Source organism: Spermophilus citellus (genome assembly GCF_964194105.1).
Source record: "Spermophilus citellus genome assembly, chromosome: 6".
Classification (NCBI taxonomy): domain Eukaryota; kingdom Metazoa; phylum Chordata; class Mammalia; order Rodentia; family Sciuridae; genus Spermophilus; species Spermophilus citellus.
The window spans coordinates 77,196,336-77,215,453 of record NC_138187.1 but is presented as its reverse complement, the minus strand read 5'-3'; the positions used below and the strand labels follow the sequence as shown (position 1 = coordinate 77,215,453).

Below are 19,118 nucleotides of genomic sequence, written 5' to 3'. Positions count from 1 at the left end.
ATATATATTTATGTAACTACTATGTGCTTTAAAGAAAATTACTGTATGATTCAGCAGTGTTCTTTCCTTCTTTATATCACCAGGGATATCCTGACTTGAGCTACTTCTTGGATAGGAATAGACAATGAAATGGGCTTTTTGCACTAAAATAGAAAAAAAAATTAAAACCCATATACTTAAAATCCCTTAACATTTTTTTTTGTCTCAAAAATTATCAAGGAACTCTTGGTATTATTTCTTTTTGTTTCCATCGGCCAACAGCGACTGCGGCTCTGTGCGACTTTGTGGGTGGGAGACAGAAGCAATGTTTCTGAACGCCAATCAGATGTCTTTATTCTGAGGCAAGAGAATGGAAAGCCTCATTTACTACTCCCTCCTTCTTAATCCTCAACTAACAGTGTGGAAATTGTGTCACAGCTCATAGAAAGGGCCTTCCTGACCAAGACACAGGCAGGCATCCTGCAAACCTCCTGTACAGATGAAAGGGTCATCCTGCAAACTAATGAACTTGTTGGAACAGATGGATCTAGAGCCAAAAAAACAAAATCCTCATGCCACACGTCTGTTTGGAAAAGATAGAAAAATCTCTTATTTTGTGTTTGCTTTTCCTCCTGTGTGAGCTATTGTTCCCAGCAATCTTGAGACATTCATCATTGCTTTGTTGAGTGAAAGGGTTCAGGCTTTGGAACACGGTTACCTTGGAGATATCAGAGAAGAACATTTGAACCAAAGATGAAGATCCCTTGTGAACTAAAGCTTTATTGTTATTATTTTCCTCAATCCCTTTGCAACCCTGCACCTAAGCCAAAAAGCATCATAATATTGTTATACTTCTGAAAAGTCCACAGGAGATGTTCCGAGTGAACTATAGATGTCATTCCACTAGGGAATTCCATACTCAGTGTAAATGGTATCCAGTATAAGCTTGAAAATTTCTTTTAGACTTCCTGGGCTGGGCTTGTCCAGAAATCTCGTCTCCTTCAGGCTACAGCAGCTTAGGGCTCCTTTGCGTGTGTGTCTTTTTTTTGTTTGTTTGTTTTGTTTTGCTTTTTTTTTTTTTGTCTTAAAGGTATAGGCAAAATTTTAGTCTTAAACACCTGTAAGCCAGTACTGGTGCTGTTCAGTCCTAGAAATTTTAGCATTGCTCTGATACAATAAAACCTTCTTTCTCTCCAACTGGTTCAACTTCAGCGTAGGCAGGATGTCCAGAACCCCTTCGAAATTTCATGGCAGGCCATCTGCTTGGACGTCTCTGCAACAGAAAGTGCAAAAATAATGAGCTTTGGGGTACAGTATTATCATCAGAAAAAAATATATTTGCCCAGTATTCTAGATTGACTACTTAAGTAAATTTACTAACATGTTGAATGAGCCCTCATTACCACCACAGGTAAAATTAACTTGTTCTCTAGAAACCCTTGAAGCGCTGTGCTTCTGTCTCTAGGATGGCACTTCTAACCCTGGGAAGTGGCTGTTGATTTGCAACACCTGCCTCAGTGGATGGAGAGTTCTCATAGGCAAATTTTAATGTCTTATGCTCATTTTTGTCTGAAAAGTTCTCAAATGTAGAGGCAAAAAATGAGCTACAATTTAAAATAAATCTTTTAAATATAAAGCTGTTGACAATTTCTCCTTTAGAAATTAATATTGGCATTACTTCATTTATTATTTCACCAAAAATGCATCACTATAAAGTTTTTAACAGTTTTTAAAAGTGTGCTTTCAAATTAGATGCTGGACTTCCTAGTAAATGAGCTAAAAGAAGTATTATTCAGTTTATTGAGAAATTATTTATTAAGTTCAGGATAACCATTTATGATATTTTTTTGTTTATAAATTCAATTTGTTGGACCTGAAAATGGAATCCATTATCAGAAGGTGGGGACAAACTTGATCCTATGAAGTTAAATTGCATAGTAGACACTAGTCCTAAAATACAGGTTATGTGTTTTGTCAGAAAGAGCATTTTTCCCTAGTATTCCTTCGAACAAAACTTCTGTGGTTTAGAAATAGATGTGCTGAAATGAATTATTAAGATTCAGCAGCAGAAGACACTAAAATGCATTTCACAACCACAGTGACACTAGAAACGATTACTCCATTTATCAAAGGGCCTGTGATTTGGGGGTAAATAAGACAATAAATATTGAAGGAAGACTATTTCTATCTAAAGAATTTTAATGCAAAAAAAGGTCAAATGTCAGTGTACATATACTGGCATTTGGTGTCTTGCTAGATTTGTCACTGACGTGCCACAGTCAATGATTAATGACTATGGAAGAAGTTTTTTCACATGGAGTAGGAATGGGTATTTACTCTACACTGGAAAAATACCAATCGAGGTAATTGCATTCTGCCTACTAATAATATTAGATGCTGTCTCTATGACATCATGTGGTTGGAATGCCTTATACTACTTAGCTGAGAGGGCCACATAGCAAAACAAGGTACCTGAAGTGGGACTGAAAAATCACCACCAGTGGAGACAAATGCTAAGCAAATCTAGGGAGGTGGGTGTTGTGACTGGTGGTTACTCCTGTTTGGAGGGGTGAGGCCCACATGCTAGGCCTATAGTACTCACTACTTTACAGGTTCCTCTCTAGTTTCCATGACTTTGCAACTGGGCTTTTCCTAAGCCATGACTGCCCTGCCGAAGCAACACCACTAAGACTTTGCTTCCAGTCTCCACCTTTCCAAACTCCAAATGCCCTGTGGGTCCAGCTGGCAACTAATGCTCCATGAACTAGCACTAATTTCCAAGCCTAGCCCTTAAACATGTTGTGCTATAGGGACTTTGTACTAGGTGATTTGCATATAGGGTATCATTCAAAATGCAAATCCTAGTCATTTACATTTTGCACAAACCTGGAAAGCAGCATATGACAATCTAGATTAAAACAAAATCTACTTCCAAAGTTATTTCTGCCCACTTTAGAAATTACTGCTTAAAAATCAATGGCATATGCATAACTTCCCAAACATGTGAACATGATTTTACTTTCATTTTACTCCTAAAAATAAGTTATTAAAAACTTTAATGTTCTGTTAATAAATAAGAGTTACTAAGTTATCAATTTTATCTCAGCTGAAAAGATTGTAGGGTTGTTAACCATGTATTTTATGAGCTCACCATAGAATATAGCATAAATATGTTGGGCAGTGAAGCTTCCTCTCTTAATACAATACAAATTTATTTTTAGGTATTTTTTCCATACTCTTAAAGATCATTGTCCATCATTCTTAAAGATCATTGTTCTTAATTTTTTTCTGATATTCACTTTAGAAAAAAATATAAATATACCATGACAAGATTTAAAATCCCCAGAGATACACCTCTCACAGTTTGGCTAAATTATCAGTGTATATCACTCATTTGCATTTCATTACTAAATTTGAATGTTATCAGTGTAATGTAGCTACAAATTATTTGAGAATTTTCTTTTCAAACAAAATCAAAAGCTTATACTTTTATAGTTTTTAAAAAATAAATTAAAAGAATGGGTAAGTGGCATAATAATAAATACCTTAAAATTTATAAAAGTTGTATACCCTACTCTGGAAATCCGAAATCTGAAGTATTACAAAATTTGATACTTTGAGTGCTGATACAATGTCACAAATGGAAAATTCCACATGATGAAACAATGCTTCATGGATAAAATTATAAAAACATTTTACAAAACTATCTCCAGGCTCTCTGTGTATAAGATAAACACAAAACAATGAATTTTGCTTTGAAACTTAGATTCCATCCCCAAAATCTTATTATGTATATGCAAATATTCCAATATTAACAAAAATCAAAATCTGAAATATTTTTGCTCCCAAGTATTTTGGAAAAGGGATACACAACCTATAATGAAAGCTAACACATGATCAAGCAAATGGAGTTTTAAAATACTGGTATTATTTTATGTTCCTTTACAACCCCTTGACATACCAATCTTACCTCTAAAAATTCCAAATAAAGAATAACAAATTCCTTTCTTTTTTTCCTAGAATATTTTCACAAGCAATGTGATTTCATATCACAAGACAATTCTGTGGTCATTAATAAGTCCTTTGATTTCTCTGTACCTTTGTTTCCTCCTCTGTAAAAATGAGAGCTAATTTGTTCTCTAAAATCTTCATTCTTGCTTGCTTGAGATAATTGACTTTAAAGGTCAGAAAAAGATCATAATTAAAAAAAAATAAGCAGACCGTCTTTGTTGTAGTTCTTCTGATCGTTGTCCTGACTGTGTTGCTCTATTAATCTTTAGAATTCATAAATTCCAGTGAAAATTACATAAATTAGTTCTAATTGAAACTGCTTTTTTTGGGTGTCAATCTGCAGCTACTCAGAGACATCTATATAAATGAAAATAAAAGGTAACTATGATTTTACCAGGATGGCTAAATATTTAGTTCTCACAGAAAGTCTTTAATGTTGGTACTACAAAGTGAGCTGCCTCTCCTGGGGACTGGGAAGTGCATGGATGGAGAGATCTAGAAACCTGGGTATTATTCCGGTCCTGCCATGATCTTGCAAATGTGATGAGTGTAATTTGGCATTTTTTGGAAGGGATATACTGAACTTCTTTCTTGAAGCTTAGACATTTCCAAATCTGTGTCCTTTTTAGAATAGTTAATTCACATAATTACAGAAACTGATAGAGGCCACGGGGTCACTTGCTAACAGAGCAGGATGTTTGCTAAAAATCGTAAAATTCAAACCAGACTGTGATGTTAATTCATTACAGAGACTCAGGATGTAATGCCTTAAAACATTACGGCTGTAATGCGTGGGTGATCTTTAATTTCATTTCTGAGAATTATTTGTGTGATTAATCACATGCAGAAGAAAATGTCCACAGTGATATGTCAGCACTAGGGTGGGCTGTGCCAGCAGGATTCTCCCTATATACTCCTTCAGTACTATTAATTGAACAGTCATCCAGATCTGTTTCAATGGTCTGTGGCAAGATAATTAGCTGAAATATTCATAAACAAATGTGTAGGGTACCCTCAGTGAGCAGTGTACACACAACTGCAGCAGAGGATCTGTCCTCCAGTGCCGAGTCCAAACAGATAGTGCTTTTTGCTGGGTTAGATGAACCCTTGAAAAGAAGTTAAAGGTAGAAATGTAAAAGGGCTAATCTAGAAATTCAAGACCCAGAGAGAAGACACTCAAGGTGCACGATGGCATTTGACATGCAGCTGATTGGAAATTTCGGGTATTCTGAGTTGCTGTCCTCAATTGAACAGAGAGGTTGAAAGTGGTCGGAATCATTTCCCAGCATAGGACTATGGCCAAGTCTCACACACACATCTTCTTAGTTACTGGTTCCTTATCCAGACAATGAAATGAACTAGATTATTGATTATTTTCAAATTTCTTCTTTTAAACAATCTTAAAGCCAGAGACCCTGCCCCTTCAAATAAAATGCCACACAAGGTAAATCTCCCTTAATTGTGGTAGTGAGAACCCTACTTACATGTGTTCCCAGACACCTGAGGGAGTTATGAATGCTAGATCTCTTTTTAAATTTTTTTTTGTAGTTGCAAATAGATAAAATACCTTTATTTTATTTATTTGTTTATTTATTTATTTTTGGTACTGGGGATTGAACCCAGGGGCACTCGACCACTGAGCCATTTCCCAAGCCCTATTTTGTATTTTATTTAGAGATAGGGTCTCACCGAGTTGCTTAGGGCTTTGCTGTTGCTGAGGCTGTCTTTGAACTCTTGATACTCCTGTCTCAGCCTCCAGAGCTGCTGGATTACAGGCATGTGCTATCATATCTGGCTTATTTGTTTATTTTTTTGTGGTGCTAAGGATCAATCCCAGTGCCTTGCATATGCTAGGCAAGCGCTCTGCCACTGAGCTACAGCCCAAGCCCCAAATCCTAGATTTCTTAAGCCATGTTTTTGGAAAACTATAAAACAAAATCTGCATTTGTTTATTATTCTGAAGATGGCCTACATACCCCCTTGAATGTATCTCTACCTTCCTAAATAAACCTTCTCTGAAAAAAAAAAAAAAACACCATCAACGAAAAATCTAAATCTGCATTTCTCAAACTGGACTGTGTCTACAAATCAAAAGGCATCTATTCATGTGCTGGGTCTGGTTCAGTGGGTCTGGGGGGCTCTGCATTTCTAACCAGCTCCTGGTAATGCTAATGCTGATGGATCCCAAAGTGAATGAAATATAAAAACACTAAACTATAACCTTCCCTGTGTCTTTGGCAGGACTTTGTGGGGATCAAATGCATTGTTCTTGCAGTAAAGTCACCTTTTCAATTCTTAGCTTTGAAGTCTGTAGAGATGAAGAACACTTTTTTTTCCTTATACCTAGAAATACAAGTTTTTCTCCATTTCCCTTATTTCATGTTGAATATTTCTTGTCTTAACAAACAATACAGTGAGTTGACAGATTTAGTAAACAAATACAGAAAACACCAGTTAAATCTGAATTTCAGTTAAATGAGTCATTTTTTAACACTATATTTCATGGGAAAGAAAGAAAGAAAGAGAGAGAGAGAGAGAGAGAGAGAGAGAGAGAGAGAGAGAGAGAGAGAGAGAGAAAGAGAGAGAAAGAAAGAGAGAGAGAAAGAAAGAAAGGAATCATTTAAAAAATGATTCTTTTCTTTTAATACAAATTTATCTGAGTGACCTGTATTTTATTTGGCAACCCTATCTACAGGGAAACACAATGGCTTTGGAACCTCGCCAGTAAAACTTGCAATCTAATTAAAATAGGTACTCCCATTTCATGAGTTATGGGTTACCTTTTCCTCAAAAAGAGTAATTCACATTGATTTGTCTGCCTTCTGATGTGACTGAAATTCCAAGGAATAATCTTGGGTGTGAAATGGAGCTTTGGTGCTTTTTATGCATTTTCTGCTTATCTTATTTTGGTTGTTCCTCATGTAGAAGTTGAATTTATTCTAGAATTATCCTATGGGTCATCCTTAAATATTAGTCATTACCATAATCAGTACAAGTCCAAAGTGAAAACTGTCCCCAAACACATATGGGACTACTATCTACTATGCTTAACAAAATATCATATCATTCATGTGATTTTCCAAAAGTTCAAGTATTCAGAGTATACAAATTCAATGATTCTCTACTCTCTGCTAAATCAAGTACAGACTCTTTAACATGCGAAGAAATATCTTTTATTTAAAAAAATCTTTTATTTTGTATAAAAATCCATTATTTTATTTCACTGTCTGGTGCTTCTTAAGGCTCACTGAAAATAAAATCATCTGGGACAACTTCAAACAAACAAATAAACAAACAAAAACAAAACAAAACTGATGTTGAGGCCAACCTCAGACTCTCTAGGTGAGATCCAGGAAGGTGTATATTTAAAAAGGACTTCAGTGAATCAAGGTGCACAGGGAAGGGTGAGAGCCCATCACCTCTCTGTTCCTGTCTATATCCCACTCTTCAGGCAAGCTGGAATGCTACTTACTTCAATCATCTTTACTTACACAAACACTATCCAATTCACATTTTTTCCCCCAGAACTTTCTCCTACTACAGATTAGAAGCCTTTGTTGTTTCAGACATTTCCTGGTATTTTATCAATATCTCTTGCCACACCCAGGGTTGTTTATGTGGCTGCATACCACAGGCTCTTATAGCTGTCTTGTTCTCTAAATATTCTAGAGGCCAAGTGTCACATCCTGTTCCACTCTGAGATACCCAGTGCATGGGGTACTGAAGATACTTACCACCTGGAGTGGACCCTCTGTGTAACATCTGCCTTCTCTAGAACACAACATTATTTTCAGTAATCATCACAAAAGGAAATGAATAATAGTAATGAACAGAAAAGAAATGCAGACAGTTAAAATTGGGAGGTTTTGAATTTCACTGATATAAACAGGCCAGTTAAAAAATAAAAAAAAAAATAAAGTAAATATTACCATGCAAAAGGGAGACTTGTAGTGAATGAATGTACTTTTCTGAAGAAAAAGAAGAAAGACACACGAAGGAATGTTGCCAAATGAGTGGGAATGCCACCAAGTTCAGAGAATGATTTGCACTTGTAATAACAGAACTGAAGTACTTTGAATTCTGTATCTTTATGCTTACAACCACAATGCTAGAACACTTTGTCTTGAGTTTACTATTTTAACCCAAACATATAATGTACCACTGGGGTTGGGGACACTTGTGCCTGAAGCAAGTGTCATGGATCCCAAATCCCTAGGTACTTATTCTTTGAATGAATGCACATGGTTGAGTCCACTATCGGGGGCTAGTATGTAACTGACAGTTCTGAATTAACAGCCACATAGAAGGCAATGGGTACTGAAGGACAAATAATAAAATTGTGCCAAGTTGAAGCTTATACATATATTATGTCAGTAAATCTCAATAGTAGCTGAATCCACTCTTTAGCACTTGGGTTGACAAATGTTTCTTTCAGTGAAGAATATTTTATCAGTACCGATTTAGAATGTCTAGCACATAGGGCTAATAAAAAGTTAATCTAATTTTAATTTTATTATAATTTTATCATGCTATACAGACAAGGCACTCTCTGATTGACTACTGGTACTTGGGACAATTTCGATCTGCCATGGTCATCACTCATATTCATTATAAAAGTTTGTGTTGACTTGCACACAAGTCAAATGCTGTGCTTATGCTATAGCACAGCATCCAGATTCTTGAGTGACAACCTATGTTCTTGACATTTCTCCCCATCTTTTGATATCTGCTTGTTATCATTCTTTGTTTCCAAAACTGAGAATGACTGGTGATAATACCATGGAGGGCATTCAGTTGGGAATAAATCAATGCAGGACTCAGCCAATACGATAATTATTGACACACTTCTATAGGAAAATTCAGACATATGCAGTCTATTTGGGGAAAATTTATTTATTTCAGGGTTCCTCCTGGATTATTTTGAAAATATCCATTTCCATCTTTTCTATATTGCTCATTCTACTTTGCTTTAAAACAGCCATCTCCAGACTTTGGCTACCACATGGCACTGCCTCTAAATCCTTTGGATTATAGACCAGTGACTCACGTTAGTCTCTACAGTTCACCCAGCCTTCACTTAACTTCCTGTCAGCCCTGAGGGCTTCCTTGAACCCACTTACACTTTATTCTCTCATCCATCTCACAATCTGTTCTGGGTAAGCTCCCCCCATCCTCTTGAAATATCCTCATCTCCTATGTTTTCTTATTCTAGATCTAAGCAGATGCAGTTAGTGCAGAAAAAGTCACATCTTTAGGTTAACCCAGCTCCCTCAAAATCATACTGTAATTTTAATTGGAAAGTCAGTGATCAGTTTACTAATTCTTTTGTTGAATCCTTAGAACACGCTGGGACTCTGTCTGTTCATTTTCCAGCATCTAATTTCCTGCGGCCCTCCCTCAGTTCTGTACTTCTCCACCCACTTCAACTGAGAAGATTAAGCCATTAAGAAGATGCTAATCCTCCCCCACCTCATCAGTGCCTTTGGAGCTGCTCCTTATCTGAAATACTCTTCTCTGTTGCATAATTGCTTTTCCTGCTTAATAATCCCATCTCTGCTATGAAGTTACTTCATTCCTTTCCTTCCTAAGCACCTTAAAACACTCCTTCTGTTGTTTTATTTTTTTCCCCCTTATGTCTGTACTCAACCTCAGAAAAAAAGATCCTTTGACTTTTTTTTTTTTTTTTTTTTGTATTCTCAGTACTCTCTCTTTTGAATGCATGCCTTCACATCATGGAACCATTTTTATTTTTTTAAACCTCTTAAATTGGGTGCCTGTTCACTCTTAGAATTGCATTCTCTCAGGTTACTAATGATCTCATTATCAGATTAATGCCTCTTTTTCTCTTTTGTGACATCTCTACAGCACTTCATAGTGTTCCTGACCTCTTCATTCTTCTTCCCTGTTTCATGCACCTGAATCTTGCTGCTTTCTGTGTTTGTTTTTGTTTTTGTTTTGTTTTGTTCTTGATCTTGTCCCCTTTACTTGTTCAAAAATCCTGAATGTTTCCATGTCCTAAGGTTTAGTTGGGAGCACTCCAACTTTCTTTTCTCTGCAGCAGGCTCCTTTAGTCTCTTAGATTTCAGCTTCCCCTATTATAATTTCTATCTTTCCCACCTGTTCTACCTTTGCCAGTCCCTCTCTTTGGTGGCTTTTGTGAAGTGTCCCATTTGTGATGTGACCATCAGCTCAAACCAAACATGCTCAAAATCCATTCCCTCTTGTTCCTTCCAAAACAAACTTTGGTTTCTGATGTTTCTAATTTGGTCACCAGATAATTTCATTTCTGGACCAGTTCCTTAAATTTTGTACTTTGGAGTTATCGTTGGCTCTTATTTTCCTTATCCCACAGATCCAATGCAAGGAATGAGAACACCCTTCTGGTCTTTACTGCTAAAGAGATGCAGGATTTTTAGAAATGGCTTCGTTTCTGGGAGCCTCAGTCACTTTAATTTAGACTATGACAGTGCCTGCATTACTGGCCTCACTGGGGAGTGGTGAGACTCTGATAAGTGATTGACAGTACTTTCAGACACAAATCTTCATGCAAATGAAACCTGTTAAATTCTATCTTCCTTCTTCATATGGCTCTTGAATTAGCGCCATTCCATTAGATTCCCTCCATGAAGACCCAAATTCAGCTCTTAGCAGCCACCTCACACTAGGACCAAGGGATCTTCTGATGCACTTGTGAGGGCTCTCAATTGCCACAAGTAGTTATTTTCTACTAAAACTGAGTAATAATTTTCTATTAGTCAGGCAATTGACTCTGAAGAAAAGTACTCTTCAGTGGGTGTGAAAACGAGCTAGTTCACTATCGAACAGTGACGGGGCCAGAAGACAAGATAATGCAGCCCTAGTCATAAATGTTCCAGTAAAAGTCAAACGTGAGTTAGTGCCATTCCTACAACAATAAGACTGGCCGTGCTCCTCAAGATATTGTCCTCATAAAGTGATTTGTCTGCAGTACCAATGTGTTTCTAAATGAAGTCAAAGAGAGAAGGGTAGTGAAGCTCTCATCAGCTGCGACCTGAGGGATCATAAATGGGAAGCTATTTTGTCCTCTAAAGTAGTTGTGTGCTTTCAACCACAATTAATCACATGAGTCAGAAACAACCCCAGAGGACAATTTATGTTACCAAATCCAAGACTGGATGCTATTCACTTGAAGATTTAGAACAAAGCCTACCACTCAAACTAGGACAAAAACTGAGCCTCATGTAAGACGAGAACATTGAATCTTAATTTGTATAGACATAGGAGAAATTATAATGATAGAAAAATTTTAAACCTATTTAAATTTCTACATTGAACAATGGAGAATCACAAGGGTTGTATTTTTTTTTTAATCTCAGAAACCCAATTTATGTATTTTGCAGTTTTGAGACCATACTTTGTCAAATCAACTTGGAGATTTAAAAAAATTACAACTATAATCCTGACAGGAAAAATAATATAGCATTATTATTTTGGGATGTTAAGGAATATGTGATGTACATCACTTGCAGAGGTATTGACAGGTGGAATGTTGCTACTAATAGCCACTGTCACCACTCCTTACTTCACACGTCCACTGATGTTCATCACTGTCTTAACAAAGATTCATTTAATTTCCACAAAAGCTTCATTGAGGGTACAGTCTATTCACATTGTGATAAAGACATGCCAATCACAACTTTAATGGTATTGTGTAAGCCAGGTTACAGTTATGAAAGTAAGGCCATTTGCAACATATTAAAATTGAAAAAAAGAAATAGAAAAGCACAACACCTGAGATATATCTATCAGAACCTATAAAACAACTGATTTTATTGTATAACCAACAGTATAATATGCAGTGGTTGATAAAGTCTGTGAATTATTGAGATCACTTGTTCTTTGTTCCCTTCCCCTTATCATTTGGATAACTCACCAAGAACTGTTCAAGAAAAGGGAGTAGAAATGGAATGTAAATGAACCTCTTGGTATTTGTATCATTTTCAGTGGAAACTAACAACTACTGTTTAAAATAGTGCTTTTAGATAATCCACAAGAGCCAAGATATGGAAATGACCAAAGTATTCATTGGAAAATGAAGGGTAATGAAAATGTGTGTGTGTATATACACACATATGCATATATATTATATGTATATGTATACACATACACCGAAATGCTGAAGTCTTCAAAAAGAAAAAGTTACTGCTGTTTGTGATAACATTGATGAACTGGAGGGCACTATGCTATGTGACACAGGCCAGAAGCAGAAATGAAAATGTTGTCTGATTTTACTTACATGTGAAATAAAAAGAATGTACAGAAACAGAAAAGAACAGTGGTTAGTAGGGGTAAAGTTATAGGGTGAAGGAACTAGGGTGAATTAGGTCAAAGGATACAAAACTGAAGTTATGTAGGATGAACCATGTATAGAGTTAATGTACAGAATGAGTACTAAAGTTAATAAAACTGATTGTATACTGAAAAATTGCTAGGAGACTAGATTGTGATTTTATCCTACAAAAAGTAACTATGGACATTGATGCATAGGATACATTGTTTAACAATGGTAGTTATTTTTCTATGTCTACATAATACAAAACATCTTATACATTTTAAATATATCCCATTTTTAAAAATAGTGCCTGATGCACAGTATGTACAGAATGAATGATAGCTACCACACACACAAAAATACAATGCTTCATTTCCTGATATTTCCTCTGTTCCCATCTCCAGCTTTATAGAATCCTTCTTTTAAAAATCAGTGTTGCCCCTGTTCTACTGAACTTTTATTGCACTTTATCCTCGTGTGGGCGCTGTCATGGAATTTGGTCCTGACAGGTCAGTTTTGAGAATTCCTTGGGCATGTTCCTCCAGGTCCTTCAGAAATGCTACCCAGGTTCCTTTCTCTTACCTGCAACTGAGCTATCAGTCTCCCTCCTACTTCCTGCTGCTGTCCTCACATAGGATTGCTGTTTCCAACCAATGCCCCATGGCTCTTTTGTGGTTGTCTTGTTTTCAGGATCACTGGACATGTGTGGCTTCCTTTGCTTCCTCTCACACAATGGTGACAACACTTGGGTCCTGGAGCTCTGGGAGGCTTATTTTTATATGTACTTATGGCTGATGCCTGTATTTTGGCCCTAAGTTGTCAGCTAGTTCTGTTGTAAATGCTGCTTACAGGTTTATGATTTTCATATCTAGTTGTTCTGTTTTTATGGAGATCTTTCAAAGATAAAAAAATATATGCTGCTACCACCACTTAACAACTTCCCATAATCTTTTACTAGAACTTCTTGTTGACATTTAAAGGACCATTTTGCATTTACTATTAAATCATATCATTTATCACTATAAAATCTTTCACCAAATTTGAGTGAAAATGTTACTGATAATGTTGGAATATTTTATTTTCTACCCACTTTTCCTTTTAAAAGGAAAAAAAAAATAGGCAACTATTTTACTATGTGGTGAAATCAATTAATAAATGATGTGGGGTGTGTGTGTGTGTTTGTGTGTGTGTATTTATATTTATTTATCTTGGAGACCAATAAGAGATAATGATACATTAAGTAGAGAATTATGGAGAAAAGATAAGTAGTTGCAACATCCTCTTAGCTCCTCCTGATCAAGATTGGTGATTGCTACCCTTTCTATGTCAGGGAAACAAATTTGTGAATGTCTTGGATGCAAATCAATAGCATCATTCATCAGCACATGGAGTTTCAACTTAATTGAAATCTGCATTTGCTATACTTAAGAGAATGAGTGAGAACCACTTTCTCCACTAGCAGTGATTATACCATAAAAGTACTAATGAGCACAAATTCTAATAAATTAGGAATGGGAAAAATGTTATTTTAAATTAAAAAAAAAAAAAAAAGCCTGGCACTATGGCGCATGCCTGTAATCCCAGTGGCTAGGGAGGATAAGACAGGGGGTTCACAATTCACAGTCAAACTCAGCAACTTAGAGAAGTCCTAAGCAACTTAGTGAGAACATGTCTCAAAATAAAAACATTGAAAGAAAAGGAGAATTGGGGATCTGGCTCAGTGGTTAAGCCTCCTTATGTTTAATCCCTGGTACCCCTCAGCCAATTTTTTTTTTTCATAGAAGAATGTTGAATGCAAATATTTAAGAAGTCCCAAAGACTGCTTGGCAGAGTATGAGAGGCAAGGAAACAGAGTAGCAGAAGTAGTTCTAAATGGCCATATTTCACATGTCAGGATGATATCAGACTAGTCAACCTCAGAATAGTCAAAAACTTCATAGTAGTCCATCTCAGAGAAAGGAAGAAAAAGATAGAAATGAAAAAACCCACAAAGTGTCCTATTTGTAAGTAGAAAACACCAAGCATGTGAATCCTACCTCTTTAAAGAAAGCATATACATTCACCCATCCGTTTCTCAAATCAAATTTAAGAAATTTGTGGAGAAGATTATGGAAGAAAGCAAAGAATAGCACTCTGTATCTCTGGTTCTGTTTTCTTCTCCTGTTTCAGGCAACCCCATTGCAAATCATTTGCATAAGGCACATTATAACACTTAGTATCTTAGTACTAAAATAAAACCTAAGGCATTATCCAGTACTACCAATTTCCATAAAAGAGGAAAAGGTGGTGCCCTTTTCCCCCAATTAGTACCTCATATATTATTCTGTTTTTTGGAGAGGAGAGTTACAGCCTTCCTTATGTGTGTAGGTTTTATTTTTTTCTCTTTGGGTTCCTTAAAAAATAAGATGTCATCACATTCTACAAGAATGCATAAGCATACCTTCTGCTTTACTTTGCCATTTTGGTATCTTTCTGAGATATAAACAGTTTTTGGGCAAGTGAGGAACAAGGATATTCTAGATTCATAGGGACAGATGAACCCTAAATTCATTATAGTTTAAACACTTTTATTATGTTTAAATACCCTCAATGAGGCCCTACTGAAGGGGTCTTCTGAACTAATTAAATACCTCTGCTGATGCAGAGTTCATCCATTTGGAAGCATCTCTGGGTACCTCTGACTAGCAGTCTCTTCTTTGCAGTGTTGGGGATGAAACCCACAGCCTTGTGCATTCTAGAAAAGTACTCACCACCTTATAACACCCTTAGCCCACAGAAAGTCTTCATAATGAATCCAAGTTCATTATCTGCACAGCTTGTCCTCAAAGATCCTGGAGGCTATCACACAGATGCATTCATAATAGGTCAGCTGCCTGGCTTTTAGGACAGCCCACTAACAGTGGTGCGGAGCTACTATGTTTCTCATTTTGTGCTTATCTCTGCTCAACCTTCTCCTTTCCTTCATTTGTTCCTGGCACTGTTTTTCAAGTTTTTAACATTCTTAATCTCTCCCCTCTGAACACATTTGAGGTTATGTTCTTCTAAAGAATAGAGTGCAGAATGGATCCTACCACTTTTGATGTGACCATCTTGCTCTTCATGAAACATGTAATGCACATACTATGAATGATAGATTTTGAAATTACTTCTCAATTAAATTCAACATTTTTTACCTATTCTCATGGTATATCAAATTTTCTCCATATTAAACTTTGTCATATTCAAGATGCAAGTCTAGTTATAAGCTACTAAGCCACAGTCAGATATTCCAAGGTCAACACCAAATACAAAAAGTAAGAAAAAAAAAAAAGAAGATGTGACATAAAGTCAAATATAAAACAAGAAAAGAGAGGATTAACTCCAACTAAAATCCTAGGACTTCAAGGTTACTATAATTTTGAATAATTACAACAAATTTATTTTCTTTTTCACAAAGCAAATATCATTTCTCCTTCAAAGTTTGTGCCAAGCATAATACTTTGCTCAGACTTGATGTCTAAAACCAACTTTTAAAAATACATGAAAGATTTTTTCATCTATTCAAAACTTATCTCATCTGTAATAATTTTAATTATCTTGTTAATTATAATATAAATACAATAATTAGCCAAGGTAGAGAAAACAGACATAGAACTAATGATTCTGATACAGATTCAATTAATATGCCATAGAAGAAAAATTAATTTTGAATTAAAAATTATTTTGTTATATACTAAGGGAATTTTTCTAGATTGATAATCAGATGAAATAGAGCAAAATAATCTTGATCCATTTTCACATTGAAAATACATTTGCTTAATCATTTCTCATAGAATTACAAAGGCACAATTATTTCTATTATTTATAATAAATTCTTTCATATTTCTGTTCCCTAAATTCTGAGTATTTTTTAATTCTGACACACAAATCTTTAATTTTCTTATAAGTGCAACCCAAGTATGTCATAATTTTCAACATATTTAGTTATTTTTTTATTGTTACCAGAAAAAATAATTAAACTAAATGGAATTGGTGGGAAATTTGTATAAAGGAATAAATTTATTATTATGTGAGACAATGATTATTGCCAAAATTAAAATTTTTATGATCTGCATCCACCAATAAAAAGATTTGAGTATTTATTTTACCAGAGAACAGTAAACAAAGTCATAAGGAAGAAATTACTCAACAGTTGGTACTTCTAAGTACAATAATCTTTTCAAGAGGTAACAGAAGAAAAGGATCAGAATACCTAAAACACATATTGTGCACTTAAAAATGACATAATTCAAGTTTATAAATGCCCAAGTGAACTGCAGCTTTACCAGCTTTCATTTATTTATTCATTTGATTCCTTCCAATTAAGACATTCCCTATGAACACTATCTGTCTATTTTCAAGGTTTTATGTACCATTAAAAATAATCAGTTAGGGAACAGTAATTAAGAAGGAATTAGAGCAGAGAGCTCGGTGAAGCATATTTTATTCAATACTTTTAATAATCCTTCCTAATGAAGGGAAGACAATATTTCATTGGAAACACTATTTTAGTTTTAGGAATTTAAATGAAAATATGTTGACCAGGAGAATAAAATAAGACGGCATCTGTGAAAGAAATTTATTTTTGGTGATTATATATGAAAGGCAATCACTAAGAACTTGAACTGATGTCTCATAAACATCCAGTGACTGTACACAAATAAAACTCCAGCATCTTAGGACAGAAAATGAGGAAATTAAGTCATAGACATTCAAAATAACATCTCTTTTAAAAAGTAACCTAGTTTTACCCATTTCCCCTTATATTTTGCTACAGTTGGGAGAGCTGTCTTCTAACAATACAGCTTTTTTACTGAGCCGTTAAACCATTTTAGTTAGGTTTTGCCTAAATCTTTCCTTCCCTTTAGCAGTTCATCAAAAATGATTACCATCTTCTGCCTCCACTAAGAATAGAAATAAGAAATATTTTGTTTTCAGTGAATCATTTTTTTCCCTTGAGTTTTCTCAAATGCTGAAATAAGTGTAAGAAGTACCTTAAAGGCTAAATTCAGTTACCAAAAAAATGTGTGACTTCAAAAAAGATAAAAAAAAAAAAAAAAAGATTTGTGGATCTATGAAACTATTTCTCTATTTCCCATACAGGTTAGTCAAGGGATCATGTCTTCCAGACTCCCACGTGTTATTCAGCCAGCAGCTGCACAGCAAGATGTTAAACTTTTAGTAAACACGTTTTTGTTTTTTTTTTTCCACCCAAGCAGCAGCCTCTGAATCTTTGCCTGGCTCCTTTCTCTGGCTTCTTTCCTGGTGGCACTAGGGATTGCCAGGAAAAGTTGAGGGCCACAGCTGCCTGAATTTCTTGTATCACATTCTCCAACAGTCCTTGTTATCCACAAATATTCCTTGGGACAAGGAACCCTTGTGATTGGTAGACAGATCAAAGGGATCTGGCTATGATTCTGCCAGACCAGGATGAGGGGTCCTGAGCTGAAGCCCTGGCTCTGTAGCACGTGTCTTATGACCCAAGTAAATTGTTACACCATCCTAAGTCTCCATTCTATGTTGGACTGGACTCCAACAAATGTGTGAAAAGACACTTTCCACTTAGGAACTGAGATCTATGCTGATTTTATTTGGATTTTATAGTAACTAGAACTATACAACTGGGGTGCCAAGGATATACAAATTAAAGGGATAAGAATCTCAGTGGCTTGGGAGGCTAAGAGGATCTTCAGTTCAAGGTCAGCAAAAGGGAGGCGCTAAGCAACCCAGTGGGACCCTGCCTCTAAATAAAACACAAAATAGGGCTGGGGATGTGGCTCAGTGGTCGAGTGCCCCCAGTCAATCCCCAGTACATATCCTCATCTCTCCCCCAAAGAGAATAACCCTTTAGAATGTTAATATTGGTTGAAGATTGTGTACTATCATTTTTTTACATCAAACATTATATATTATAACTCTATAGTATACAGTATATATTATAGAGTAAAATGAAAAAAAATTCCAAGTTTTTAAGATAAAACACAAACTCTAAGGAATAAGTACTTGTGGTGGATACTTGGGGAATTCGTACAATTTAGTTTGGAAAAGTTACAGAATCACTAGTTTGCATGCATGCTGAGGTTATTTTTTTCTTTGACATCATATAATTTTGCTGATAGAGAATACTGGGCACTTCCACCAGAAAGGATGAGAACTTTAAACCATGATATGAAAAATAACTGGTATTTTGACATTTACTTCCAGATTTTATTATAAAAAAAATCTCGTAACTTCTAATTCAAACCAGTATGCACAATTTAAGAATGGGGAGACTGTTTACCCCTTCAGGGAAACTAACTGCTTATGAGATTAATATTTTAACTTATTTATTTTACTTAATTTGCTGGTGAGACTGCAAATTGGTATAGCCAATATGGAAAGCAGTATGGAGATTGCTTTGAAATCTAGAAATGTAACCACCATTTGACCCAGCTATCCCTCTCCTTGGTTTATACCCAAAAGACTTAAAAATAGCATAGTACAGGGACACAACCACATCAATGTTTATAGCAGCACAATTCAAAATAGCTAAACTGTGGAGCCAACCTAGATGCCCTTCAGTGGATGAATGGATAAAAAAAAATGTGGCATTTATACACAATGGAATTTTATTCATCAATAAAAGAGAATAAAATCATGGCATTTGTAGGTAAATGGATGGTGTTGGAGAAGATAATGCTAAGTGAAGTTAGCCAATCCCAAAAAACAAATGTCGAATGTTTTCTCTGATATAAGGAAGTTAACTCATAGTGGGGTAGGGAGGGGGAGCATGGGAGGAATAGATAGGGCAGATGGGTGG

General features: G+C 35.6%; 1 protein-coding gene across 1 annotated transcript in view; it reads right to left on the bottom strand.

The window, feature by feature from the left end:
- Positions 1-739: 739 nt before the first annotated feature.
- The window catches only part of PLXDC2 (plexin domain containing 2), a 426,852-nt gene continuing 408,473 nt past the window's right edge, over positions 740-19,118 (bottom strand). The window contains exon 14 of the mRNA XM_081299629.1: positions 740-1,252. Coding sequence (XP_081155755.1) covers positions 1,136-1,252 — 117 coding nt within the window. The 3' untranslated portion in view covers positions 740-1,135. The remainder of the gene's footprint in view (positions 1,253-19,118) is intronic.